This window comes from Hylobates moloch, unplaced genomic scaffold, assembly GCF_009828535.3.
Source record: "Hylobates moloch isolate HMO894 unplaced genomic scaffold, HMol_V3 SCAFFOLD_22, whole genome shotgun sequence".
In the NCBI taxonomy this organism is placed as follows: domain Eukaryota; kingdom Metazoa; phylum Chordata; class Mammalia; order Primates; family Hylobatidae; genus Hylobates; species Hylobates moloch.
In genome coordinates this window covers 42,599,922-42,627,634 of record NW_026652297.1, presented here as the reverse complement: position 1 = coordinate 42,627,634, position 27,713 = coordinate 42,599,922, and the positions used below count along the sequence as shown (strand labels likewise).

The 27,713-nt window shown below is 55.4% G+C and overlaps 2 protein-coding genes across 4 annotated transcripts in view; one reads left to right on the top strand and one right to left on the bottom strand.

Moving 5' to 3' along the window:
- Nucleotides 1-4,486: 4,486 nt before the first annotated feature.
- Nucleotides 4,487-9,833, top strand: BRF2 (BRF2 RNA polymerase III transcription initiation factor subunit). Of its 2 annotated transcripts, XM_058433564.1 has the most exons (5): nucleotides 4,705-4,718; nucleotides 5,686-5,745; nucleotides 6,694-6,732; nucleotides 6,860-7,181; nucleotides 8,829-9,833. In XM_058433564.1, exons 3-5 carry the CDS (start codon nucleotides 6,723-6,725, stop codon nucleotides 9,550-9,552), a joined length of 1,056 nt encoding a protein of 351 aa, XP_058289547.1. In that variant the 5' UTR covers nucleotides 4,705-4,718; nucleotides 5,686-5,745; nucleotides 6,694-6,722; the 3' UTR covers nucleotides 9,553-9,833. The 2 variants fall into 2 exon arrangements, with proteins under 2 accessions (XP_031999528.1, XP_058289547.1); XM_032143637.2 differs by lacking the exon at nucleotides 6,694-6,732 and having other exon boundaries at nucleotides 4,487-4,718.
- A 1,315-nt stretch (nucleotides 9,834-11,148) lies between these two features.
- The window catches only part of ADGRA2 (adhesion G protein-coupled receptor A2), a 45,554-nt gene continuing 28,989 nt past the window's right edge, over nucleotides 11,149-27,713 (bottom strand). The window contains exons 3-19 of one of the 2 annotated variants that reach the window (XM_032143634.2): nucleotides 25,076-25,147; nucleotides 24,703-24,774; nucleotides 24,505-24,576; nucleotides 24,050-24,213; nucleotides 23,141-23,354; nucleotides 22,476-22,640; nucleotides 20,861-21,059; nucleotides 20,227-20,376; nucleotides 19,936-20,097; nucleotides 18,647-18,871; nucleotides 18,275-18,491; nucleotides 16,094-16,302; nucleotides 14,947-15,074; nucleotides 14,408-14,531; nucleotides 13,765-13,910; nucleotides 13,182-13,271; nucleotides 11,149-12,956 (exon numbers count right to left, since the gene is read on the bottom strand). In XM_032143634.2, the coding sequence (XP_031999525.1) occupies nucleotides 11,687-12,956; nucleotides 13,182-13,271; nucleotides 13,765-13,910; nucleotides 14,408-14,531; nucleotides 14,947-15,074; nucleotides 16,094-16,302; nucleotides 18,275-18,491; nucleotides 18,647-18,871; nucleotides 19,936-20,097; nucleotides 20,227-20,376; nucleotides 20,861-21,059; nucleotides 22,476-22,640; nucleotides 23,141-23,354; nucleotides 24,050-24,213; nucleotides 24,505-24,576; nucleotides 24,703-24,774; nucleotides 25,076-25,147 (3,679 nt within the window). In that variant the 3' untranslated portion in view covers nucleotides 11,149-11,686. The remainder of the gene's footprint in view (nucleotides 12,957-13,181; nucleotides 13,272-13,764; nucleotides 13,911-14,407; nucleotides 14,532-14,946; nucleotides 15,075-16,093; nucleotides 16,303-18,274; nucleotides 18,492-18,646; nucleotides 18,872-19,935; nucleotides 20,098-20,226; nucleotides 20,377-20,860; nucleotides 21,060-22,475; nucleotides 22,641-23,140; nucleotides 23,355-24,049; nucleotides 24,214-24,504; nucleotides 24,577-24,702; nucleotides 24,775-25,075; nucleotides 25,148-27,713) is intronic. The other variant, XM_032143635.2, reaches the window with a different exon arrangement.

The following is a 27,713-nucleotide window of genomic DNA, read 5'->3' as shown; positions in this document are numbered from 1 at the left end:
CAGCTGGGTGCAGTGGCTCACGCCTGTAATCCCAGCACTTTGGGAGGCCGAGGTGGGTGGATCACTTGAAGTCAGGAGTTCGAGACCAGCCTGGCCAAGATGGTGAAACCGTATCTCCACTAGAAATACAAAAATTAGCTGGGTGTGGTGGCACACACCTGTAATCCCAGCTACTCAAGAGGCTGAGGCATGAGAATTGCTTGAACCCGGGAGATGGAGGTTGCAGTGAGCCGAGATGGCACCACTGCACTCCAGCCTGGTCAATAGAGCAAGACCCTGTCTCAAAAAAAAAAAGAAGAAGAAGAAAGAAGAAGAAGGAGGAGGAGGAGGAAGAGAAGAAGAAAAGAAGAAGAAGAAGAAGAAAGAAGAAGACGAAGAAATGACCCCTTTTACCTCAACATCATTGTGTTCAATATGGATAGAAAGGTTGAAAACAGACCATTTCGCCAGAATAATTTCAGCACCCATAGATGAAGCTTTATTGGAATATAGCCATGACCGTTTGTTTGTTTATGTAACTGTCTATGGCTGTTTTCACATTACAACAGCTGAGTTGAGTAATTGCAACAGAGTATCTATTGTTCAAAAAACCCAAAATATTTACTATTTGGCCTTTTATAGAAAAAATATGATGGCCGGGTAAGTCTGATGGCTGGGTGTGGTGGCCCATGCCTGTAAACCCAGCATTTTGGGAGGCCGAGGCAGGAGGATCATCTGAGCCCAGGAGTCTGAGACCAGCCTGGGCAACATAGTGACATCCAGTTTCTACAAAAAAAAATTTTTTTTAATTAAAAATATTTTTTAAAAATAGAAAAGAATAAGTTTGCCAATCCGTAGGCTAGGATCGCTTTGAGGGGCAGGAATATAACATTCTATCATTCACTTGGAATTGTGGAGGATTGGAGCAGGCAAGGAAAATGGAGGCCATATGACTCAATCCTCTCTCAGGACTTTCCATAAGGCCAGATGAGCCTCAGCCTCCCAGCAGAGAGGCGTTCCAGGTCAGGTTGTCCTGGCCTACGCAGTGCACCCAGTCTGTGCTGTGACCACCTTCCTGGAGTTACCAGATGCCTTTGTTCCTAGGAGTTCAAGAAATTGAACGTGTGAATCTTTAGCCCAGAGAGAAGTGGCTGGGAGGGGCAGACTAAACTATGCAGAGGGGAAGCTGCATATGAGTGAGGAAAGGTGCTTGGCACGGGGATTTGGGAAGCCCTGGCCATGCTCTGCCCTGAGGCTATCTCATCGGGAAGTGCCCACTAAAGAGCAGTGGGAAGGAAGTCCAGTCAGAAAGGCTCCAAGGCCTGAGGCAACTGCCAGGCCCAGTGCCACAGTGCGAGTTGTACTCAGGGCTTGGTGAAACTGGGTCAGGGTCGCAAAGCATCATCAGCTAAGCTGAGAGGAGCCCAGAGCTGAGGCTGGAAGGCAGGCCTGGAGAGCAGCCTGCTCTCAGCAGTCACTTGCTCTAGATGGAAATGGGCCTGCTTTGGAGGAACTGGGTCTATGTGGTGCTCCTTCTTCTTCATCTTTTTTTTTTTTTTTTAAGAGTCAGGGTCTCACTCTGTTACCCAGGCTGGAGTGCAGTGGTGCAATCATAGCTCATGGCAGCCTCTTAACTCCTGGACTCAAGTGATCCTCCTGCCTTAGCCTCCCAAGTAGCTGGGACTACAAGTGCACACCACTATACCCTGCTATTTTTTTTGAGAGGGGGTGGGATCTCACTATGTTGCCCAGGACAGTCTCAAAGTCCTGGCCTCAAGCTGTCTTCCCACATCAGACTCCCAAAGTGTTAGGGTTACAGTCATGAGCCACGTTCCCGGCCTATTTGGTGCTGTGGACAGGCCCACCTAGGACAGGAATTCACAGGAGTTGAACTTCTCTTTACTGAATGCCAGCCCTCACTTTAGGAGGTACTCCTGGGGACACAAGGATGAGAAAGCCAGATTGTTCCCATAGAGACTTCCATCCAAAGACAAACAACGAACTAGAATGTACACAGCCAACCGAGGGAGGATGCGCAGAGGACTTCATTCAGGTGCCAGATCCTCCTCTTCCTCAGTGCTTTTCTCTACTCTCCCCTCTAGAAAGAACTCTGGCCTCAACATCAGCATTATACATCTGGACCACAGCTGGGCTTCTGTTCAATGGCCTCCCGACGACTAGCTTTCTGCTCTGGCCAAGCCCACCCTGGGCACTCGGGGCATCTGTTAAAAAGATAATCACTGCCAGGCATGGTGGCTCACGCCTGTAATCCCAGCACTTTGGGAGGCCGAGGTGGGCAGATCACCTGAGGTCAGAAGTTTGAGACCAGCCTGGCCAAGACGGTGAAATCCTGTCTCTACTAAAAATACAAAAACTAGCCAGGCATGGTGGTGGGCGCGTGTGGTCCTAGCTACTTAGGAGGCTGAGGCAGAAGAATTGCTTGAACCCGGGAAGTGGAGGCTGCAGTGAGCTGAGACTGTGCCACTGCACTTCAGCCTGGGCGACAGAGTGAGACTCCATCTCAAAATAAATAAATAAATAAATAAATTAATTAAATAAAATAAAAAGATAATCATTACCAGGAATGATAACTCTTAGAAGAGTTGGGAGCAGTGGAGAGGGCACCGAGATGATTTCCACGTCTGTCCAGATTTCCTGGAGCAAGGCAAATACATTTCTCAAATAAATGGACTCCTTCCTGAGAAAGTGCAGAACCCCAAACTTACACAGCTTAGTAGAGGGCGCCACCTTCTGGCCTGGACCCTGCCCCCTCCCAGCCTGTGTGTGCCCGAGGACCAGGCTCTCCTAGGCTCCCAGTAAGTACATCCCACATGTGTGACTGGGAAAGACAACCAGCTTTCTCCTTCCGTGGCTGGCTGCAGGGTCATAAAACTGCTTTTCCACTTTACAATCAATCGGGTTGGGTCCGGCAGGATTTCAAGGCTTCTGTCGTAGGTAGATGGGCTCTGTAAAGTCCGGCTTAAAAAAAAAGTGGAGGTAGGTTCAAGATCTCCACACAACTGGGGATGAGGGGAGTCTGATGCCCTGCTGTGTGATCATGCAAGGAACTGTTCCCAGTGCAACTTATGTCGCTTTCAGGGACACTTTCTTCGTCCAAGTAAGAATGTCAACCACACTAAAACTAATGGATGTCTCTGAGTGGTGTGTGTGTGAGGGTGCGCATGTGCAAATGTGTCTTAATATTTAACTGTCAGCCAGAAATAAGCTCTCATCCTGTATCTCACGCTAGTGGGGAGGCCTAGAAAAGGGTGGGGGGTTTGAACTGCCGGATCCCACCCATGATTAATGTGCTGAAGCCCCCTTCTGTTATGATACTAAAGTAATTCAAATTGAAGAGAAAGGACCGTTGGGTATTATTGTGTCCCTTTGCCCTCCAATGTGATCAAGCCCCATGGGAATGGATGGGATGTCTCTGAAAAGGAGTAGTGATTCTCACACTCTGAGAAAGCAGTCTCTCAGGGAAGGGATGGTGTCTTTAGGTTTGGATATCACGTGTTAAAACTGGGTGTGGAAAAGAAGGGACTGACCCTTCTTAAAGGTATGTTTTGTTCTGTTTGAGATGGAGTCTCGCTCTGCCACCCAGGCTGGAGTGCAGTGGCGCGATCTCGGCTCACTGCAACCCGCGCCTCCCGGGTTCAAGCGATTCTCCTGCCTCAGCCTCCTGAGTAGCTGGGATTAGAGACGTGCACCACCACGCCCAGCTAATTTTTGTGTATTTTTAGTAGAGACGGGATTTCACCATCTTGCCCAGGCTGGTCTCAAACTCCCGAGCTCAGGTGATCCACCTGCCTCGGCCTCCCAAAGTGCTGGGATTACAGGCATGAACCACCACGCCCGGCTAGCTCAAGGTTTTTTAAAAAACATCTGAATCTGCGTGCTTGCGCCGATCCAGGTTGCCAAAAGCTCCATCACTCCATATTCTTTCACTCCAAACTCCTTTAGCCATTCCTGCCTGGCCTCCAAAAGCATTTGGGTTTGCCTCTCTGGATTTTATTTCAACTTCCTCATTTTACAGTTGAGAAAAACAGGAGGCAAAGAGAGGAAGGAACCTGCTTTAGGAAGCAGCTCTGGAAAGCAGAAGACAGTTTCCTGCTCCCGCTCTCTCTCCACCACTCTCCCTTTAAAAAATATACTTTCTTCTATGGCCAAATTAAACATTCATTACCAACGTGCGATTCCCTTAGGACTTTAAAAGGAGGGTTGTTCAGGGGTGACAACAATCTCCTGTCTGTTATACGTGTCCATGTAGGCAAAAACTGTCCCAAATTCAACCCCAGTCTAGGTCCCAAAAACTAACTACAGAGAGAAGGGAAACCAGAGAGCTACAGTTCAGACCAGGAACCTCCTCTCCTAGCTCACGTTTCTACCCGAGCCCGCGGAGGAACAGACCGGAAATAGCGCGCAGCTTCCCCGCGGAGGGAACCGCCTATGCCGCTGCCGCACTGGCCGGAAGACGGGGGTGCAACCCTTTGAAGTGTCCCTTCCTACTTCTTGCTGCTTCACGGTTGCTGTTGCAGACCCAGGAGTCTCCGAAGGCTTCTGCGGCTTTGGGGCCGGTTGTGAGATGCCAGGCAGAGGCCGCTGCCCCGACTGCGGCTCCACGGAGCTGGTGGAAGACTCGCACTATTCGCAGAGCCAGCTGGTGTGCTCCGACTGCGGCTGCGTGGTCACCGAGGGGGTCCTTACCACTACCTTCAGCGACGAGGGCAATCTCCGAGGTACTTGTGGCCCAGGGGACAGCCTGGGGCGGTGGAGGGATTAACATCAGATTCCTTTTGTCTCCCCCCTCCCCCCATACTCCTAACTGAAACGCACCACTTAATTTGAGAGAAAATGACCTAAAGTGAGCGAGGGAGCTGAAGGAGATGGGGTCTGCCATTCATCTGTGTTTTCCCAGCACTTAGTATCGGGCATAGATGGTGCGTGTAATAAATATTGAATAAGTGAAACAGAAACAAAGTTCCACTTATCTTGCCATGTCTGGTCATTGTGGAAGGATTGCCGATATGATTATAGCAGGTATTATTACCCTGAAATAGTTTTAAGCACAAACTGGCAAAATATCACTTTTCTTTGCTTTCCAAGTTTCTGACCAATGCAGCCCTCAAAATCTGCAGCCACTGTCTGGGTGGGGTGGCTTACGCCTGTAATCCCAGCGCTTTGGGAGGCAGAGCCGAGAGGATTGCTTGAGCCCAGGATCTCGAGACCAGCCTTGGTAACGTAACCAGACAAGTGCCTAAAAAATTTTTTTAAATTAGCCAGGTGTGGTGGCATACACCTGTAATCCCAGCTACCCAGGAGCCTGAGGTAGGAGGATTGCTTGAGCCTGGGAGTTGAAGGCTGCCATGAGCTATGATCGCACCACTGCACTTCGGCCTGGACTATAGAGGGAAACTCCTTAAACAAACAACAAAATCTGCTACTAGGAAAATTGCCTGTGTGGAATGTACTGGAAGGATGACTGGAAATTTGGAACACTTGGAGCTGCTTTAATGCAGTCCTAACCTTTCCCAGTCTCTGTGTATTCAGAACCGCTTGTAGACATAGAAAACCAGATGGGGCCTTTAACTGTGCAGCAGCAGATGCTCAGTGATTTGAATTCTGCGTTCTGGTTTTGTGTGGTGGGAGGGCAGGGGTCTGATGAATAAAGGCTAAGCACACTATTTGTTGTTTATTATCTTACAGAGGTAACATATTCCCGAAGCACAGGGGAAAACGAACAAGTTAGTCGCAGCCAGCAACGAGGTGAGAATTGACCTTTTACAACACAGTGGCTTTAAAGAAAACTATCCTTGGCCGGCTGCTGTGGCTCATGCCTGTAATCCCAGCACTTTGGGAGGCCGAGGCAGGTGGATCACCTGAGGTCAGGAGTTCAAGACCAGCCTGGCAAACATAGCGAAACCCCATCTCTACTAAAAATACAAAAATTAGCCGAGCATGGTGGCATGTACCTGTAGTCCTAGCTACTCGGCAGGCTGAGGCAGGAGAATCGCTTGAACCTGGGAGGTGGAGGTCGCAGTGAGCTGAGATCGCGCCACTGCACTCTAGCCTGGGTGACAGAGTGAGACTCCATCTCAAAAAAATAATAATTAAAAAAAGAAAACTATCCTGGTGGCCTAGCCCAGCTTTTCACATTTCCTATTTTCAGCATTGCTGGTGTGAGGTAGAGTAGAAGAGAATGGTAATTAGGAATTTAAAATCGGGATGGTTGCTCACACCTGTAATCCTAGACTTTGGGAGGCCAAGACAGGCAGATCGCTTGAGGTCAGGAGTTCCAGACCAGCCTGGCCAACATGGTGAAACCCTGTCTCTACTAAAAATACAAAAATTAGCTGGGCCTGGTGGTGCATACCTGTAATCCCAGCTACTCGGGAGGCTGAGGCAGGAGAATCGGTTAAACCCAGAAGGAAGAGGTTTCAGTGAGCCAAGATGGCGCCACTGCACTCCAGCCTGGGCAGCTGAGCCAGACTCTGTCTCAGAAAATAATAAAATAAAATAAATAAAATAAAATAAATAGGGATGGTTCTGAGAGAGGCAGCAATTCAGTATAAGGTTTGGGTTTGATCAGACGTATGTTTGAGGTAGCCTCTAAGAGTCTGGATAAAACTTTGGCTTGGCCCTGAATCAAACCAGCCTGCAAAAACTGGTGGGCTGAAATGTGACTTCTTTACACAAATGTTTTTGTGTCTTTAGGATGACTATACCAAGTGTCACTCCTGTCTATGCAGAAAGGTACATAATTTGTGCATCTGATATCTGAGGCAAGTTTAGCAGATCTAAGTAAGTCCTAGCAGAATTTTCTAGGAGTTGCACGATAGCTCCTTTGACCCCTCTAACTCTTGCTGTGGGTTTTTCCTAGGTCTCCGGCGAGTGAGAGACCTTTGTCGAGTTCTGCAGTTGCCACCACCATTTGAGGATACCGCGGTTGCCTACTACCAACAGGCATATCGGCACTCTGGCATCCGAGCGGCCAGGCTGCAAAAGAAGGAGGTGTTGGTTGGGTGCTGTGTCTTAATCACCTGCCGACAGCATAACTGGCCCCTAACAATGGGAGCCATCTGCACACTGTTGTATGCAGATTTGGATGTGTTTTCTAGCACTTACATGCAGATAGTGAAGCTCCTGGGACTGGATGTGCCATCTCTGTGCTTGGCAGAACTGGTGAAGACCTATTGCAGCAGGTATGTCCCTGGTGGGAGACAGTAGGATGGCATGGGATGGGTCCTTAGACCTGAATCCTTTGACCTTTGGCCATCTCTTTTTTTTTCTTGAAACGGACTCTCACTCTTGTCATCCAGGCTGGAGTGCAGTGGCGTGATCTCAGCTCACTGCAACCTCCACCTCCAAGGTTCAAGCTATTCTCCTGCCTCAGCCTCCAGAGTAGCTGGGATTACAGGTGCCTGCCACCATGTCTGGCTAATTTTTTTGTTTTTCTTTGCATTTTTAGTAGAGACAGGGTTTCACCATGTTGACCAGGCTGATCTCGAACTCCTGACCTCAGGTGATCCGCCCACCTCGGCCTCCCAAAGTGCTGGGATTACAGGCGTGAGCCACCGCACCCAGCCTTGGCCATCTTTTTTTTTTTTACCAAAGCCCATGTAAAAGGATGTGGGAGAAAGATCTTTAGTTTATACTTGTACTAATAAGGTTAATATTGTTTTACATTTTTAGAATGCTATAATTTTCTGTTTTTTTGAGACCAAGTCTTGCTGTGTTGCCCAGGCTGGAGAGCAGTGGCATGATTTTGGCTCACTGCAACCTCCGCCTCCCGGATTCAAGTGATTTTTGTGCCTCAGCCTCCCAAGTAGCTGGGACTACAGGTGCATGCCACCATGCCTGGCTAATTTTTTGTTGTTAGTAGAGATGGGGTTTCGCCATGTTGCCCAGGCTGGTCTTGAACTCTTGGACTCAAGCGGTCCACCCACCTCAGCCTCCCAAAGTGCTGGGATTACAAGTATGAGCCATTGCACCCCGCCAAAGAATGCTGTAATTTTCAAACCCCTTTGCCCTCACAGCAACCTAATGACGTGGGGAAGATAGGTCTGAGTCTTGGCACAGGGCCGCTGAGTTGCACCACTCATGTGCTCTGTGCATGGCAGTTCCTAGAGGTGAGCTGTGCCATGGGCTTTGTGGCTGAATGCCCAGCTCTGTCTCAGCAGGATCATCTGCAGAGGAAGCTGAAAGGATATTAGTTAATGACATAACTGGGCTTAGAAGCTAAGCCTTTTCTAGTTTTTTTAAAGACAGGGTCTCACTCTGTCACCCAGCTGGAGTGCAGTGGCGCCATCATAGCTCACTGCAGCCTGGAACTCCTGGGCTCAAGCGATCTGCCCACCTGATCCTCTCAAAATGCAGGTATTACAGGCGTGAGCACTGCATCTGGCTCTTTTCTCATTTGAAGTAGCTAAGTTCTTTTCTTTTTTCTGATAAATAATATTGAAAGCAGAGGCTGTTGGTGTCAAATAGCCTTGTATTTGAAGCTTGGTTACTGCCTGGCTGGATGACTGTGGGAAAGTTTTTTAACTATACGTGCACATAAGATGGTGCACATGCACGTAGATTAAATGAGAACGTTGTAAAGCACTCAGAATAATGGCGACTGGGAGGCGCCCAGTAAATGTTCGTGGTCCCCTGCATCCCTCTGCCTTCCACTAACAAGCGGAAGATGCCCTATTTTCTCTCACTTACCTTTATTAACTTGCTGCCCAGTGAGCTTGAGTATTCCTGAGGGCAGAATAGCTTCCCCATCTTGAGTGGGCTGCCTTTCCTCACTGTGGGAGAGCAGCCCCCATATCATTAAGATCCAACCCTCATTTTGGTTGTTTCAGCTTCAAACTGTTCCAAGCTTCACCTTCTGTGCCAGCCAAATACGTGGAAGACAAAGAGAAGATGCTGTCTCGAACATTGCAGTTGGTGGAGCTGGCAAATGAGACGTGGCTGGTGACTGGGCGGCATCCCTTGCCCGTCATCACTGCTGCGACTTTCCTGGCTTGGCAGTCGCTGCAGCCTGCATATCGGCTTTCATGTTCCCTTGCCCGATTTTGTAAATTGGCAAATGTGGACCTGCCCTACCCCGCGTCTTCCCGCCTGCAGGAGCTGCTGGCTGTGCTGCTGCAGATGGCTGAGCAGCTGGCCTGGTTACGAGTTCTGAGACTTGACAAACGGTCTGTGGTGAAGCACATCGGTGACCTTCTCCAGCACCGCCAGTCACTGGTCCGCTCGGCCTTTCGGGATGGGACAGCAGAAGTGGAGACCCGAGAGAAGGAGCCACCGGGGTGGGGACAGGGGCAGGGAGAAGGGGAGGTGGGAAATAATTCCTTAGGTTTGCCCCAGGGGAAGCGGCCGGCCAGTCCTGCCCTTCTCCTGCCACCCTGCATGTTGAAGTCCCCAAAGCGGATCTGCCCTGCACCCCCTGTCTCCACTGTCACTGGAGATGAGAACATTTCTGATAGTGAAATAGAACAGTATTTGCGTACCCCTCAGGAAGTTAGGGACTTTCAGAGAGCCCAGGCTGCTAGACAGGCTGCCACGAGTGTCCCTAACCCTCCCTGATGGATATCCATTGGGAGCTCTTCATCCTGTTCTGACAGCTTGATAACAGTCCTGTCATAACCAAGGACGGAAGTGTACATGAGTCCATAGGCATTGCCTTTCTTGTTTGAAGGAACTAAGAGGGGCTCTGCCATTAGTTGGACCCCGGGTCCTGGAGTAAAGTCAGGAGTGCAGGGATGACTATAGGTAGGAGAGATTCCCATCCCTTGGTGTGGGAGAGCAAGTTGCCTGTGTCCATGTTCTGTGAGATGGCTTTCCTCATGGATGGGAAAATGTCAGGCTCTTTGCTGCTGGTTTGAATTGGACACACTGCTGCGGCTCCTCCTGCAGGCCTGAGGGGGCTTCCCTCTGCTTGTGGAGCAGTTGGCATTCCCAGCAGTATCAACCCTCAGAGGAGCGGGAACTGGGGAATTCCTGGCCCTACGTGCATTCACAGGCATTGGTGGGTTTGTGTGTATGGTATCATGAGATCCTCTACCTCATAACAAAAGGACAGTGGGTAGACTAAGGCAGTAGCTCAAAGGGCTTTGCAAAATTTTAATATATTAAAACAAGAGGCATCTGCTAGAAAACATTCTATTGTATAAAACCCGAGTTCTTAAAAACATGTTTTCTTTGGCACTTTCATTCCCTCCCTCCCCTTTCCCCAGCATATTGCAAAAAGCTCTCCAGTGCTAAGGCATTGGCAGGGTGTGTAAACAGCAGCCAGCATATGTGGAAGAATAATACAAAGCTTTTTTTTTTTTTCTTCTAATATGTCTGTGCAGCAAGCATAAATAACAGGACCCATTCCAAGGAGTGTGTGTGGGTTTTCCCCCTCCCCTGTGTCCTCTGTCACCTTGGTGATGAGGCCAGGGTGATGTGAAGATTGGGAGGGAACCCTAGGTCAGACCTTGGTTTCCTGTTGCTCTTCCCAAGACCCAGGGTTCCCTCTGTTTCCATTTGGTCCTGTAGTGAAATGCTGGTGGTTGGTTTTAGGTTGGGGAAAAGATGGGTGCTGGTGTTTAAAAGGAGTAAAGGCATAGGCCCCTCATGATCTGCAGGGACCCCAGCCACTGCCTCTGGGCTTGGCTTGAGCTCCTGGGAGTTGGAAAGCTGGTTTGACATTTTGTAGGTTTCTCTCTACTGTGGAGCTGGAGATCAAATGATTGGGATGGTTCTTCCTCTGGCCTCATGGAGGCAAGGAAGTGCTCTTCCTCAGTCCCTTGGTGTTGTAAGGCTGAGACTAGGGAGGTGGGTCTTGTAACTGAAAAGTAACTGCTTCTCCAAACACCACCTGCAGCTTTCTGGAGCGCCATTGTTTACAGGACTAGCTTTAGGGTATGACTAGATTCTGCCCTAGTTCCACCTGCCGGCTCCCTCTACTCCCCTCAGTTCACCCACAGGCACCTGGCGGTCGGCTGTTGAGGTGCAGGGCCTCGGCTTTGTCCCGGTGTGCCACCTCTGAACCCTGCTGTCTGGTTTAAGTACCACTCCTGTGGGAATGGTGGCATTGTTCCTAGTTGTGCCCGGTTCCCACTCCCCTCCCCCAGGACTGGTTGATGTCTAGAGCTTCCCATCACGTGGCCCCGCCCTCCTCTCTTGCATAGTGGATCTGAAAAGCAGCACCTTGTGACTTAACATCACTTGTTTCATGTGCTGGGCTGGCTCTCGTGCCAGCCAAACCCGGGAGGAAAAGGGACCTAGGATCTAGGCAGGGGCTGAGCTGAAATCAGTAGAGGGCAGGGAGGAAAGAACACAGTTCCCACGCTCCCATCTCTGCTTTGCTGGTGAGGCTGATGGCCCCCAGTGAGGCCGCATGGACAGTAGGCGGGGTGGGAGTACTTGGGGAGGGTCCACCTGGGATGTGCTGTGCCCTTTCACACAGACGGAGGCCTTCCCCGTTCCTGGGAGGGCACCGAGAGTCAGACTGCCCCGGGCTGGACGGAAATGTATTACGCGTGTTTCTGGGATTGTCTGTCGCTACCCCAGAGGGATGCCCTCTAGGCAAGTGGGGAACATCTGCCTGTGGGCTTCCTCCAGCCATCAGCTCCTCCGCCGCCAACCTGCTGACTACGGAGACGCCTTGGAGGGCCCCGAGGAGGGGGGGAACGAGCCGCGTGGCCAGCCCGTCTACCGCGTCGCCCGCCCCACCCTAGACGGTGGTTTCGCTCTTCCAGAGTCCGGTCTTCATGCACCCGCCGCTGGCTACCTCCGCGCCCATCACGGTGACGTCGTCGTACTTGCCCCCCTTGGGGGCGCCGTTTAGGCTGGCGGCGTTGAGCGGGTACGAGCGGCGATGGCTCTCCTTCTCCAGCGCGCCGCCTCCCTTGAGACTGTCGCGGCTGGCGCTGCGGCGCTGGCCTGCCCGGCCCGCCTCAGAAAGCGGCGCGGCGCTGGTGTCGCTGCCCTCCGACGGCGTGAGCATGGGCTCGCCTTCCAGCTGCAGGCCGGCGCCCGGGCTGTTGCGGCTGCTGCCCAGGTAGCTGTCGGTGGGGCTGTTGTGCAGACTGCCGCTCTCGCTGGACAGCAGCTCGGGCGCCCCCGCCGCGCCCCCGCGCAGGGCCTTCAGCCGGTTCTTGCCGCCGGCCTCCCCCGCGCGGTGTCCCTTGGCCCGGCTTTTGTGCGCCCGACGCCCGTGGTGCACGTTGTTGGGGTGGCGGTGGGCGAGGTTTCCCCGGGTGCCCGCAGGCTCCGGCTCTCCTTCCCCGCGGGCTGCCGCCCCGGCCTCGCACACCTGACTCTGGGCCAGCTGCAGGTTGGTGAGCTTGCAGGGGCCCAGAGCCAGCGGGTGGCCGCTGCTGCCGCTTGGGGAGGACTTGAGGGAGGGGGGCCCCTCCCCGAACACCGGGGAACCGTCCTCTGCGGCGGCGGGCAGGGCCCGGGGTGGGGCGTGGGGGGCCGAGGGAGAGGCAGGGGGGCAGCAGGCGCGCCACGAGGCTCTCACGTCCCTCCGCCTGGCACAGTGGTGAGTGAAGACGAAGAGGCCCAGGGCGGAGGCTGCCACCCCGTACAAGCAGCTGCACACCACCCGGGGCAGCCAGCGCTGGGACACTGCCAGAGCCCCGCAGGCCCACATGGCCAAGTACAGGAAGTGCGTGGTCACCAGCGCCCCTAGCTGGACTCCCGGAGAATAGAGGCTGTCACCATCCTCCGGGGGCCCGGGCGTCCCCACCCGCGCGCTCCCAGTAGCAAGAAGGGAACCTGAGTCACTCAGGAGGGGGCCGCTGCCCCTGAGCCTGGTAGAACCCCTCAGCTCCTCCCCTGCCTCCAAGGAGGCCCTGCTGTTGCCCGCCTTGGGGTTCTGTGCCAGAGGACCCCGTAAGCGCAGCCCGGCGCACAGGAAATAGATCCAGGTGATGAGCAGAATCAAAGCCACCGGGATGTAGAAGGCGCCAAGGCTTGGACGCCACACCAGCCAGCAGCTGCAGGAGACACAGAAGCAATGATGAGGACAGGGGGCATGGCTGGGGGCCGGGGTGGTTGGGGAGACAGGATATGGCGAGTGCGGAGACAAGGATGGCTTGGTCAGCATGCATGGGTTTGGGTTGGGTTATGGCTGGGTGGACCTGGCAGATGGCCCTGCCAGTGGAGTGGAAGGCATCTGGTGTTAGGTAGGTGGGCTTGCGGCGGGAGGGAGGGGTGCTCACTAGGGGCTGTGGTCCTGGTAGTTGTGGATGTTGACTGCAGCCGTGATGCCACAGATAATGAGTGGAATCCCTCCAGCGATCAAATAGAACCTGGAGGGAATGAGGGATTGGGGGTCCCAGAGATGGGGAAAGGGAAGGGAAGAACTGGGTGCTCAGAGCCCTTTGCTTGGTGTCTCTGTCCCATCCTCTTTTCCCTTTAAATTATCAGAATTTTTTGCCAGGGATGCAAGGTCCCTGCAGGGACTACTTGGACTTGGCCATGACTGTTCTAAGGGGCAGAGGCCAGAATTGCTCTCTCACCCTAAACAGTGCAGAAGTCAGGGGTGCCACTCAGGTTCCCAGGATCCTTGCCATGACATTTGGAGTCATCTCCTTCCCTGGCTTTGTCATGCCCCAGAAGCCCACAGGATGTCCCCCACTGCATGGTCTTGTGTGATCTGCTGAGTCTAGGGCCTAGCCTCTCCTGTCTTTGGAGAGTGATCTCCCAGGGACCTTAAACTCACCCTTCACCCACCCTGGGAGGTTTCCTACGCCTGCCTCGGAGTCCCTCCCCAATTGCAAAGCTGGAATTGAAAGTATGTACCGGAGCATAGGACTGGGAGCGGGCAGGGCAGGGTCCCCTTCTTGTGGAGGGGGTGCCCTCCAGGTGAGCTCCTTGTGGAGCACTCGTGCCTTCACGCCCATCCAGAGCAGCGTGGATAGGGAGGAGTAGTGCAGGGTGATGCCCACCTGCGGGGTCAAGGCATGGAGGCTGGGGATGTGGGGGCTACCACTGGACCTCCCAGAGCCTCAGCCCTGCTGATGTCCTCCCAGGCTTCCAGCCTCCGGCCCCCAGCTTTTTTACTTTACCCAGCCCACTCCCCATACACTCGCCAAGCTTCCATCCCTGCTGCCACCCTCTGCCTCCACCCCAGGGTTCTCTCCCACTGCAGGGCTTCCCATGACCCTGATATGGCTATCCAGCTGATCCCCCACCTCCCCACCACTGCAGGTCTCCATTTCCACTTTGAAGCCCATCTCCCATTCTCTCTGATCTGGTTCTTACCACCACCTACTCTCACTCTCAACAACCCACCATCCCTGCCTTCCAAGGCTGCCACAGAGGAAGCCATGGAGCCGTGGAATATGAGCACCAGCCTTTTTCTTCCAGTGTATCTCCCCACTCTATGCCTAGGTGCCAGAACTCATCTCGGAGCACCACCCCCAGAGCCCCTTCTCCTGCTTACCGCCTGGCAGACCATCTGGTAGTTGGTGAGTGTGATGCCCCCCGCAAAGACAGCAGAGGTCATGGCCATGTGGAAGCACAAGTTCAGCAGCATGTGCCAGCCCTTCCGGGACACACGGATGGAGCTGCCCGGAAACAGTCTCGAATTAATGGCCGTCCAACCCAAGGTCAGGCCCATGGGGTCTCAAGGCCACTGGGAGAGCCACAGGGGGCAGGCACATATCTGCGTGTGTGAATGGGTGGGAATGTGACAGAGGCCATAGGGTAGGGAGTCCTTAACCCCTCAAAGTGATTCCAACGCCAATGGGTGAGAGACTGAGAAAGTCATGTGGACCCACCTGGGGAAAAAACCCCTGCCAAGTCCTCAATGAGTCCACCCTGCACCCACGCTGGGAGGTTTCCTACACCTGTCTCGGAGTCCCTCCCCCATCGCAAAGCTGGAATTGAAAGTATGTACCAGAGCATAGGACGGGGAGCGGACAGGGTGGGGGACCCTTCCATGCCTGCCCACCATGCCCTACCTCCTGCAGGAGCACCCACCTGTGGTTGAGGATGTAGGTGATGATGGTGGTGAAGAGGCAGAGCAGGAGCAAGGCCGTGCAGGGGTATACCACGGGGTGCAGCCCTGCCCCGGCGCCCCCCACCTCCCTGGGAAAGGCGCTCAGCTCCTGGGAGAGGGCAGGAAGGAGGACGTGAGGAATGTGGACACCTTGCCAGGCCCCCAGGCCAGCTTTCCTCTTCCCAGGCCCCGTCAGCCTTGGTCCTGCACTTTGGTGCTTAGTTCATCTGGGCAGGGAGGAAAGCTTCAGGCTGGACAGCTTAGGAAGCCAGCCCTATGGAGCCAGCTACTGCGGCCCCTTCCCTGCCTCTGGTCCTGCTTTGCTGGGGACTCTTCACGCCCCCAGCCTGAAAGACCAGAGATGAGGAGAAAGGGAGCAGGTGCTGCCTGTGACCAGCAGCAGGCCTGCAGGACTGGAGAGTGGCAGTACCACGTGCCACGAGGGAGGGGGTGACCAGGAAGGAGAAGGGTTCCCAGATTATTTTTTTCTTCTTTGTAAGAATCTAGTCTCGGCTGGGCACGGTGACTCCTGCCTGTAATCCCAGCACTTTGGGAAGCTGAGGCGGGCGGATCATTTGAGGTCAGGAGTTTGAGACCAGCCTGGCCAACATGGCAAAACCCTATCTCTACTAAAAATACAAAAATTAGCCAGGCATGGTGGCACACGCCTGTAATCCCAGCTACTTGGAAGGCTGACTCAGGAGAATTGCTTGGACCCAGGAGGCGGAGGTTGCAGTGAGCCGAGATCGTGCCACTGCACTCCAGCCTGGCGACAAAGCCAGACTCCGTCTCAAAAAAAAAAAAAAAAAAAAAATCTGGTCTCAGAAAGTGCGGGATGTGAAGGCCAGGCTAGGGAGTTCCAGATCCATCAGGAGTTCCAGATCCATCAGATCAAACTATCTGGATATAGGCATGGAGGCCAGACCTCCCTGTCTCCTGATAGATGGAGAGGTGGGAGAGGCCAAAGGGCCATTTCCCCACATCCCACCACTCATGGGGCCCAATAGGGCTGCTGTCCTTTCTGTGTTTCTCCATGGTCCCAAGTGGTCAGAGTACACCCACCCCCATTTTCCACCCAGCCCATGTCCCTGCCCCCCCCCCCCACTTGTCACCCCACCGCACACCCACCATGAGTACGGCCACATTGCCCAAGTGCTGGCAGTGCAGGGCGCTGACATTGGGCTGGCTGGAGCGGAGCTGGCAGCCCTCCGAGGTCCAGCCCCCGGCCTCCCCGGGCCCCTCCTGGCTCCACCAAGCGGCCACAGGTTCGGCTCCCTCAGCCCAGTGCCGCAGCGAAACGGCCACTGGCTCTGTTAGGTTTCCCACGCCACAGCCACCTACAGGGGGAGAGGGACGTCCACATAGACACACACAGGGTGTCAGGGAGGTGGGCTCAGCTGGGACTCAGCAGCAGCAGCAGTGACAGGGTGTGTACTAGGCACCTGCCGGGCAGGGCACAGTGCTGGGCTGGGGGCACGTGGTGAGATGCCAAGGACAGCCTCAGTCTAACGGGGGACCCTGGAGGGGGTGGGTGCGGATGATGGTGGAAAATGTGAGCCCTCTGTGGTGGCCCGCCCTGAGTGCTGGATGAGCAGTGATGTCATGCTCCATGGTGAGGACTCAGGCTGGGGGCGCTCAGGGACAAGAACACAGAAATGCAGATGGAGGGAACAGAAGCCAGGTGAAGGGAGGAGGGAGGCGGGCGACATGGAGGGAGGACTAGGAGGAGGCGTTCCCAGTGGGAGAGGGGCTCCCGGAGCAGGCCCTGGGTTCCACAGACCCCTCACCCACCTGCCTCAACCCACACACTCCCACAGCCCATGCGGCTGCGGACACAGGGCTCTCACCTTCCTCAGGCCACCTTACTTGTCCTTTAAGTCTTAGTGGTTTTCGGGAAAGGCCTCCCTGGCCTCCAACTAGGTTGGGTGGTCCCTCATCCCTGTGCCCTCCAAAACACTTCACTGCTGCTCACTTAACGAGCTGCTCTTCACTGCTGCTCAACTTCACTGCTGCTCAACTTCACTGCTGCTTACTTACAACGAGCTGCACTTACAATGACTTGTCCACTGCCTGTCCTCTCTGTTGAAGGGTGTGTTCCTCAAGGACAAAGCCGTAACTGTCTGTGCACAAGTGTGTCCCAGCTCAGGCACAGTCTGGCACATGCCAGATACTCAGTGAGTGTCCCCGGCCAGAACGCAAGACCTGACAGCAAGAGTCTGTGCTAGGAACAGGATGGAACCCACGGTGGGGTGGCAGCGCCTTCTGGCTGGGCAAAGGGGGTACAGCGGCATTGCTAGGACCCTAGAGGGCTCATGGAGGGAGGCAGATGTCCTGATGGTGGGAAACAACCCAAGATTTTGAAGGGGCTCTCTGATGTGCAAAGTGCAGTTTGCAGAAGGTGAATCTGGTGACGGCATGAGGGATGGACTGAAGGTGGAGGTGTGGGGGCCAGAGATGGGCTAGTGTCAGCGTGGATGGTGGGAGCAACAGTGGAATCACCGGCAGAAAGAAGGCAGGTGTGGGGATTGCTGGTCCCGGGGGAGAGATGGAATGATAAGAGGGAGACTGCAGGTGATCCATCTGCTTTCTGGGTGCCAGGCCCCCAGCTGGGTGGCGAGTCAGACACCTGGTGTCTCCCACCCCCCACACCTCTGCTCATGTTGTTATTCCTCTGCCCTGGTCTCCGCCCTGGTCTCCGCCCTTCCTTGGTGTCTCTGAAACTCCTGATCATCCCTCAAGGCCCATCTGTGTCAGTCCCACCTCCGCCACGACAGCTGGAGCCCTGTTGCCTTTTCAGAATGCTTCTCACCTGGGCTGCCTGTGCAGCAGCTGCCTGGAACCTCTCCTATGGCTGCCCTGGGAGGTTACTTCGCCCTCTACTGCTTAGGTAGCCTCTGGGAGCAGGGACCATGGCCTAGATGTTTTTATTCCTTCCAGCACCAGTGACAGTGCTGTTTCTAGCAGGCACCCGTTCAGCATTACTTGTCTGCATTGGGCCCGTGGGGTGTGTGTGTGTGTGTGTGTGTGTGTGTGTGTGTGTGTTGGAGGGGCTGTGCTCATAGCCCTCTTTAAATTGAACAAATCTGGGATATAGAACGCAATGTCTTCCTGAGGCTTTTCTCCTCCAAACCCTTTCTTTATGGGGTATCTCTGCCCTCTGCCCTGTTGGGAAAAGGTGAGAGACCCAACATCCTGTGTCGGTTCCACTAGGGCACTGGGGGGCTGTGGGCTAGGGAAGGGCAGGATAAAGGGGAACAGGGCGGACACACGAGGGGCACCCCGGGCAGGGCGGGGAGTTCAGCCCCTTACTGGTTCCTGCGAAGATGACAGGGGTGGCCACGCCACGCCTCTTGCCAGGCCCAGCAGCTCCAGGGCGGGAGGTGTTGCTGTGGCTGCGGAAGAGGCGGCCATTTCGGAAGACGAGCAGTTGCAGGGTGCAGTCTGGGGGCACCGGGGGAGCCAGGGCAGCCGGAAGGGATGAGAACAGACTCGGGGGCAGCTGGATGGAGGCCAGGGCCACGCTGTTCTGGGGGGACATAGGAGCTCCTCAGAGAAACCAGGACCCCCTAGAGCACTGATGTCTTGCAGCCCCCTCCTCCCACCTCCTCTCACTGCCCCCACCAGGCACCTGCATCTGAGTGCCTCCCTTCTCCCACCCCCTCACCCTCCCCCAGCGCCCACCTTGATGTGGAAGGACGACAGAGAAACATTGGGCTTCCCGGTGGTGCAGCGGAAGCGGAGCTGCTGGTCAGCTGGGGGCTCAGGTTCAGGTGGGGGGTTCTGGCCAGGGCTTCCTAGCCGTGCGCCCGGCACCCCTCCCTCCCTCCTCTGGAAGGCTGTGCAGGTCAGGCCCACGTAGCTGTGCGGCTTGATGAGGTAGGCCTCCAATGCCACGTTCCTCGCATTCTGGGGACAGGGACCTTGTCATCCCACCATTTGAGATGGTGGCCTTCTGCTTGGGACTGCACATCTCTCTCAATGGGTCTGCTCAGGCTGTAGTCCTGCCCTTCAATCCTCAGTTTTTTCAAAGCCACCTCTCTTTTTTTTAGAGGAACAGGTTCTTGCTATGTCACCCAGGCTGGAGTGCAGTGTCACAATCAGCTCACTGCAGCCTACAAATCCTGGGCTCAAGTGATCCTCCCACCTCAGCCTCCTGAGTATCTGGGACTACAGGCATGCTACCATGCCCATATAATTAAAAGCATTTTCTTTTTTTTTAGAGATGGGGTTTCACCATGTTGCCCAGGCTAGTCTCAAATTCCAGGCCTCAGGTGATCCTCCCACCTTGGCCTCCCGAGTAGCTGGGACCACAGGCGCATGCCAACACTCCTGGGTAACTTTTGTATTTTTTGTAGAGACCAGGTCTCTCTTTGTTGCCCAGGCTGGTCTCCAACTCCTGGCCTCAGGAGATTCTCCTGTCTCGGCCTCCCAAAGTGCTGGGATTACAGGTGGAGCCACTGCGCCCGGCCTCTTGCTCACCTCTTAAGTATGCCAGTTCTGTTGCCCGACTCAGCTGTAGAGCAGGCTCCATGTCTCGCCCCTTTGCATCGCCCCAAGGGCCTACCTAGCACAGTATCTTGCACATACACGATGCTGTACTGTGGTTGTTATCGGATTGGAGCCCTCACCTTCTCTCAGGGAACTTCCATTACTCTTCACTCAATCCCGAGTCCCCCCTGCCACCAAGCCCTCCTCCCATCCCTTCTACTCCTTTCACTCTTCCTCCTGCTTATTCCCGTCAGGCTGGCCCTTTGGCTCAGTTCCCCACCACGGAGTCTGGCATCACTTCTCCAGGGTCACTGGCCATCTCTCCTTAGCACTGCCCCTGACAACTTGGAAGTGAACCCCATGGCTCAAAACTTTGTCACGTCTGCTGCTCTTGCTAGCTGGGGCACAGCAAGTGCATGCATGAGAGGGAGCGCCTCCCTCCTCTGCATGCCAGGGCCACCCCCTATGCTGACCCCCATTACCACCGAGATGTGCTGGGCATGGGGGCTGAGGGCGGCCCCCCCGATGCGCTCCAGGGCGCCCACGATGCGGCTGCAGGCCTTGTCCTCGCGCTGGGCCAGCCACAGCAGGTGCTCGTCCACCAGCATCAGGTTGCTGGCCATGTCCACCATCACCTCTACCAGCTGGGGGGACAGGGAAGTTGCTGAGGGCAGGGGCGGGGCTTGGGACTCAGGGGCTGGAGTGAGAGAGAGGCTTGAGCAAATGAGGGATGGGGGCGTTTTCCGAGCTCCTGAGGTCCAGCTGAGTCTCACCTCTTTGATCTGGTCGACATAACCCAAAAATTTCTGGATCATCTGAGCCACATAGACTACGTCCATCATGTCTGAAAAGCTGGCGGCCTCAGCTGTGTACACACGCAGCTGGTGAGCCAGGGTCAGCGCATTGGAGGCATTGATGGGCATCTGGGGATTAGGGGAAGAGAGAGGATCATCTCGCCTGTTCCTTCTGCCCCCAAACTGCCCCTGGGGACCCTCTGCTCTGTGCCAGTGCTCAGTGCCTGGGGACAGGAGTCCAGCCTACCTGCTGGGTCTCATCAAGCTAGGAGGGCAGAGGAGGCTGAGACTATCACAGCCCAAGGCCACCACTGCCAGCATCCCTGGTGTAAGGACAGTGGGACTCTGCTTTTGGCGTTGGTGAGTAAAGGGGCGTGAGGTGGCCGGATGGGGACAGAGGACTGGTGCCCTTCCCCACTGTGGCCTCAGTGGGTCTGAATCCCCCAGCAGAGGGCGGCTAGAGGAGAGGAGCCGACTCCCGGCTCTGCACAGGCAGGGACAGGAGGCACAGCCCAGCGGCCCAGAGATCGGGCTCCCCTTGCCCGTTAGGTTGGCTTCTCCCTTCCCTGTGCCCCCGAAGCAGAGCTGGTGGGGTGCCCCAGCCTCTCCTCACCAGCACGAAGGTGTACAGCACCCTGGTGATGTCGTTGGTGTAGAGACAGTGGGAGTAGTCCCCCGGCTCCCAGCGGCCGGCACGGTCACACCGGCGGGAGGCTCGGGTGCCCGGGGCGCCCCCGCCCAGGGGCACTGAGGTGAAGGGATACTGCAGGCAGGACTGGTAGGCTGTGATGCCAGCCAGAGTTCGGGGCCACCTGGGGGCAGAGGCAGGAAGTTGCCGATGAACCAGGCTTCTCAGAACAACAGCCTTTCTCCCGACTTTAGAACTGTGAGGCCGGACTCCTTGGGGCCTTGGGGAGGGATCCAGGAGCGGGGTTCAGACCAGCCTTCCAGGGGTTCCCAAGTTCCACTCTCCTTGTTCTGACCGGGCTGTCACAGGCGATAGGGGGCTGGACTTTAGAGTTCTGAGTTTAAATTCAAGTTCTGCCACTTATTTGCTATGGCTTAAGGCAAAGTATTTATCCTTTCTCGGCCTCAATATTCTCAGCTGTACAGTGGGGAGAATAATAGCTTTCCTGCACAACAGAGAGGATCACTGGGATCTTAAAAGGTGATACTCTTTGTGGGCGAGCTTTTGCAAACTATGAATATAAGGAAGCAAATAAAAGCCTTTTTGTGGCCAGGCACAGTGCTTGAGCCCAGGGGTTTGAGACCAGCCTGGGCAACAAAGTGAGACCCTGTCTCTACAGAAAATAACACAATAAGCTAGGCATAGTGGCTGCGCCTGTAGTCCCAGCTCCTCGAGAGGCAGAGGTGGGAGGATTGCTTGAGCCCAGGAATTCGAGACTGCAGTGAGGTATGATTGTGCCACTGCACTGGAGCCTGGATGAAAGAGCAAGACCCTGTCTAAAAAAGTCACAGTGGCTTAAGCCTGTAATCCCGGCACTTCGGGAGGCCGAGGCGGGTGGATCACTTGAGGCCAGGAGTTCGAGACCAGCCTAGCCAACATGGTGAAACCCTCTACTGAAAATACAAAAATTAGCTGGGCATGGTGGCACAGGCCAGCTACCGGGGGGAAGCTGAGGCAGCAAGATCATGCCATTGCACTCCAGCATGAGACTGTCTCAAAAACAAAAAAGTCTTTTTGTGCAGCACATCTCAGATGGTAATTTTGTTTGTTTGTTTGTTTTTGAGATGGAGTCTCGCTCTTGTCTCCTAGGCTGAGGCTGGAGTGCAATGGTGCGATCTTGGCTCACTGCAACCTCCGCCTACCGGGTTCAAGCGATTCTCCTGCCTCAGGCTCCTGAGTAGTTGGGATTACAGGCGCGCACCACCACACCTGGCTGATTTTTGTGCTTTTTGGTAGAGATGGGGTTTTGCCATGTTGGCCAGGCTGATCTCCTAATCTCAGATGATCCGCCTGCCTTGGCCTCCCAAACTGCTGGGATTGTAGGCGTGAGCCACTGCACCCAGCCTCAGATGGTAAGTTTATACATAAAGTCTATCTATTCGATAGCAAGGCTTCAGGCTGAATGACAAAAGGAAGTGTCTTCTCCATCTTTAGGACCCAACAGAGACATCGGATGGGGAAACTCTGGCCACCTGTGATGTCAGGTGCAAGGGTGGGGTTGGGGGCTGGGCAGCCCTCTACAGGGTGGAGCGGGCCAAACCTGAAGTCCCCGCGGTTGTTGGCGACACGCTCGGCGGGGCAGTAGGAGGCAGAGGTCTCCAGCACCACGATCTCCACCTTCTTGCTGGCGTTGCCCTGGGCCATGGACACGGTGCACTCCCACTCGCCTGAGGCCCACACGCCGATGTGAGACAGCGTCAGCTCACTGCGGGTGGCAGGCGGAGCTAGCTCGTGAGTCACCCTTGGGCCCAGCCACGTCGCCCTCCCTCAGCACCGTCCTACGACATTAGCTGCAGGTCCTTTTTTCTTTAATGAAACAAGGAATGCAAGTACGCACTCCTTTTATTCTGATTGGCCTTATGATACTGTTTTTTTTGAGCTTCGATTTCCCCATCCTTATCATGGAGCCGATAGTATCTCTCTTGCAGGTCTACTGTAGAGATTAAATCTGGTGCCATAGATAGGAGCCACTCTATACAGTGTAAGAGCACTAAAGAGATGTCAAGTATCATCATTTTGTTCTATCAGATATTTATTTCTAGCCTCTATCTAGACCATTGATAACTTAGTCCAAGCTTTCCATAAATATACACGCACATTCTCCCAGGAACACATCTGGGGGCAGCTCTTTTGCAGGGTGGTGACGGGTAGGGTAGGCCCCCCAACCCCATGCTGAGGCCTGAGGAGGGGCAGCGGGGCTCATACCTGGTGATGAAGGTGCAGTCGTGGATGAGGCTCTCGGCCAGGAGGATGCCGGCCTGCTCATCACCCTCCACAGGGGCTCGGTTATGGTACCAGCGGATGTGGGTGTCGTTGCCCAGGTAGCTGGCAGAGCACTGGAAGGGCAGCCGATCCCCCTGGAATACCACTTGGCGTAGGGACGGGATGAGATGGTGTGTGTGCAGCTCCAGGGCCCCCTCTGTGGGAGGAGACACCAGGCGTGAGGCCCGAGTGCACACGCATGTGAGGCTGCACATGTGAGGGAGAGTCCAGCAGGATGGGGCGGGGTGGGACGGGGCCCTTGGCCTGTAGCCTGCTCCAGCTGGGAAGGAAAAGGGGTCAAGAGAAAGTCTCCAGGGATAAGGGTAAAGGGGAGGGACAGGCGGTTTTTGGACAAAGAAAAGTGCTCCTTTCTCAGCACACGTGTTACCCCAAGAGGTGGGGCCAGATGAAAACATAAACAAGCAGTCCCAAGGGGGCTTAGAAAAGCTGATGGAGGACTGACCCCAGGACACCGAGGGAAAGGGGATGCCCTGGAGGACACGCCCAGCGCACAGTCATAGGCGGAGTGGGGAGAATAACACCGGCCCTGCCTCACAGGGAGGGTCACTGGGATAGTAAATGTGATTCTTTTTGTGGGATAGCTGTTGCAAACCTGTAATGAAAGAGAGCACAGAAAAGCCTTTTTGTGCTGGGCAGCACATCTCAGATGGTGATTTATACATAAAGATAAGGTCTCCCTAAATGCAAGAGCAGGACTCAGTGTCGTGGTCTTTTGCAAATTGCAATACAAAGGTAAAAATCTGTGGGTCTGAGGGGAGGCTCGTGTCTGGGCCCTGGGTTGGTGGAGAGGCAGGGTCCCTGGTAGATGTGTAGTTGGGGGGACTTGCTCACCACAGCAGAGCTGGGCCTCCTGGAGGCTGCCCAGGGCCTGCGCATGCAGGGCACTGGGGTAAGCACAGAGCGTGTGCTCCGATAGCTGCAGGGAGCGATTCTGGGCCCAGGGCAGCAGCCAGCGCAGGTGGCAGTCGCAGGTCAGGAACTCGGTGCCCAAGTCCCTGCAGGGTGGGCAGAGGGGTCACGGAGCAGAGCAGAGGGAGTGTGGGCTCATGGGTGGCCTGGGGCCCCAGGGAGGGACAAGGCTGGAGAGGGTAGGAGGCGCAGAATCGGGTCTATGTGCACCATCTCTGCCCCGGGCCATTGCGGGAAGGTGATCATGGGGGCATTTCAGGCACTGTCTGCTGTGGCCACTCGTGAGGCCGGTCCTGGTGGTCATGATGCTTATACATCCCTCCTGGGCAGAGAAAGGGACAGGGGTCTGGGTCCTCGCACTAGGAAGAGATACTCACACAACCTTAAGGGCTGGCAGCTCATCAAAGACCCCAGGTTGCAGACTGGAGAAGATGTTTCCAGATATGTTTCTGCAGGGGACAGGGGACAACTGAGATGGGGTCTTAGGGTGTCCATGGGCGGGTTGGGGGCCACATTTTGCTTCCTATGCACTTCTTCCCTCTCCTCCCCTCCCCACTTCTCACCCCATCACTCACAGTCGGAGAAGCCTGGGGAGGCCCTGGAAGGTCTCGGAGGTGAGACAGCCAATCCGGTTGTTGGAGAGATCTCTAGAGAGACACAGGCAGCCTCAGCGAGTCGGCCACGTGGCAGCACGCGGGTCCACTTGTGAGGAACACATGGGTGGGGCCGGGGCTTGGGTGGGGGGTGGGATGAACAAGGAGATGAGGTTGGGGCCAGGCCACAGCTGGACTGGAAATGCCGGCTCCTTTGACCCCAGCCAAGGCACCAGAGCGGAAAGGAGGGGCAGGTGTGGGTGGGTGAGAGGAAAGGGGTGGGCATGGAGCAGGAGGGGTGACTTTCTCCCTCAGGAGGGGAGGGGTGGGGGTCAGGGGAGGGCATGCCACTCACAAGCGCTTCAGCTCCCCCAGGCCCAGGAAGGCGCCGGGCTGCACCGTGCTGATGATGTTGTTCCTCAGGTCCCTGCAGAGGCAAGTGCAGAGGCCCTCACACCTCTCCCCACTGGAGCTGCCCTGCTCCCTGGGAGGGGTCCTCACTGTCACCGTGGTGTTGTTGCTGGGTTTCTCAGGGACTTGACTTCCTGCTAAACCTCTGCTCTCCTCAGCACTGGGTGGGAGGTGGGATTAAAGAACCACCCCGATCAAGGCCATCCTGGCCAACATGGTGAAACCCCGTCTCTACTAAAAATAAAAAAAAATAAAATAAAATAAAAATTAGCCAGGCGTGGCAGCATGCACCTGTAGTCCCAGCTAGGCAGGAGAATTGCTTGAACCCGGGAGGCGGAGGCTGCAGGGAGCCAAGATCGCACCACTGTACTCCAGCCTGGGCGACAGAGCGAGACTCCATCTCCATAAAAGGGGAAATCACCCCCCCCACCGAAAAAGAACAAAGCCAAAAAAAAAAAAAAAAAAAAAAAAAAAAAAAAAAAAGAACCACCCCTGGCTACCATCAGGGGGCACTGGTCAGAACAGAGAGAGGATGAAGAAGCCAAGAGATGGGATCACAAGGGCCTCGGACGACACGGAAAGCGCCCTGGATTGAGAGTTAGGAGGCCTCCTTTCCCACCCTGCCCCACCTCCGGGCTGCCCTGCAGGTCTCCGGGGTTGCCCTGGGAAGCATTTGAAAATAGGTGTCATGGTCTTTTGTAAATTGCTATACAAAGGTAGAAGCTTCTTGAGCCTGGCCTTTGTGGGCAGGGGAGGGGGCACATGGGAGGGGTAGTTTTTTTGTTTTGTTTTGTTTTGTTTTTGAGGCAGGGTCTCTCTGTCACCCAGGCTGGAGTGCAGTGGTGTGATCGTGGCTCATTGTAACCTCAAATTCCTGGGCCCAAGCCATCCTCCAACCTCTGCCTCCCAAGCAACTGGCACCACAGGTGTGCGCCACTACACCCTGCTAATTAAAAAAAAATTTTTTTTTTTTTGGTAGAGACAGGTTCCCACTATGTTGCCCAGGCTGGTCCTGAACTCCTGGGCTCAAGTGATCCTCCCGCCTGGGCCTCCCAAAGTGCTGGGGTTACAAGTGTGAGCCACCGCACTCAGCCAAGGGGGGTATTTTTATGGCTGTTTTATCCCTGTGCCCCTCTCTGTCTGACAGGCGAGGAAACAGGTCAGGTGGCTGGACGAGGCCCAGGTGGACTCTGCCTGGCTCCTCGCCAGGGCAGGGGTGTAAGTCCTGTCCAGCCTCCTCCTTCAGATGAGGAAGCCAGGGAGGTGACAGCTTGTTTAAGGTCCTCAGTCCTGTCTTCTCCATGGGTCTCCACAGGAGCCCGCAGTGTCGGGAGACAGGACAGAAGGGGGCTGTGACCCCCCAGGGATCCCAGGGGCCAAACCTGGCCTAGAGGAGTGAGCGGCAGGTAAGTCCGCAGCCTTCCAGCCCTGAGTCTGTGGCTCAAATTCAATCATGGCCTGGGCACAACTCTCTGCCCCCTTCCTCACCTGCCCCCGGGGCTGCAGGGACAGGGCTGAGGAGACAGTGCCCACCCACAGGCGACCTGCTGGGTATCTGCCTGCCCCAACCCCACACCTGCCAGGGCAGGCCCCTGGGCTCTTGGGGCAGGCAGGACCACAGATGACCAAGGTGGGTGCCTGCTCACTGGCCTTCTCCCTCACCCTGTCCTCTGTGCCCTGCACAGCCAGGGATAGATGCCTAGAAGGCAGGGTGGGTGGGGCCAATTGCCCACCTACTCAAAGGCCAGCTGGCTCTTTCCTGAGCTAAACCAGGACAGGCTTCAGGCTCCATAGAGCTCATGGGGCTCACAGCCCAGCAGGCCTCCCTGTCCTGGGTCTGAGATGGAGAGAGTGGCCTCTTGGCTCCCACCCACTGGCATGAGATTGTGAGGCAGCAGGCAAGGGTTGGGGACCCCTGTCTGAAGGGGCTGTGGCGGGAAGACAGGAGAGCCACAGAGATTTCTGGGGCCCACTTGCTTTCCCAGGCCCTGCCACCCCTCAGCCCAGATGGAGGAGGGGGTCAGGGGTGGGGGCTGAGGAGGCTCTTGGCCCTGCCCACCACAGCCTCATCAACGTCTCTGGATTACTGGGCAGGAGGGGGTTAACCAAGCCGGCTGCCCGCTGGGAGGAGAGGAAATGGGTGTTCAGGACGGGGACGTACTGTCCCACCAGGGGGCCTGTTTGTGCACAGTCCCGCTTGGGGACAGAAACACTGTGCACAGCCCTTCCCACGGCCAGGGGAGCCCTCACCCTCAGCTCCTTCCCATAGGAAGGACTCGAAGGACTCAGCCAGCCTCCATGACCCCAAGTCCCTGGAGAAGGAAGGGAAGGGGCCACCAGAAGGGGCCAGTTCCCTAGAGGAGGGATGGCTTCCACGCTGGGGTGTGCTGAGAGGTGCCCCCCAGTGGGGCGCACACAGGGACTGTGCCAGGACACTGATCCTAGGCCCCTGGCTGAGGGAGAGGGATGCAGGATAAGTATCCTGGCTGCCAGGGGTGCCCCTCCGGCCCAGCCCCCACCGTTTTGCCGCCAGACCCCATCCTCACCGCCTGCCCCTCTGGGGCTGTCCCAGCCTGTGCCCC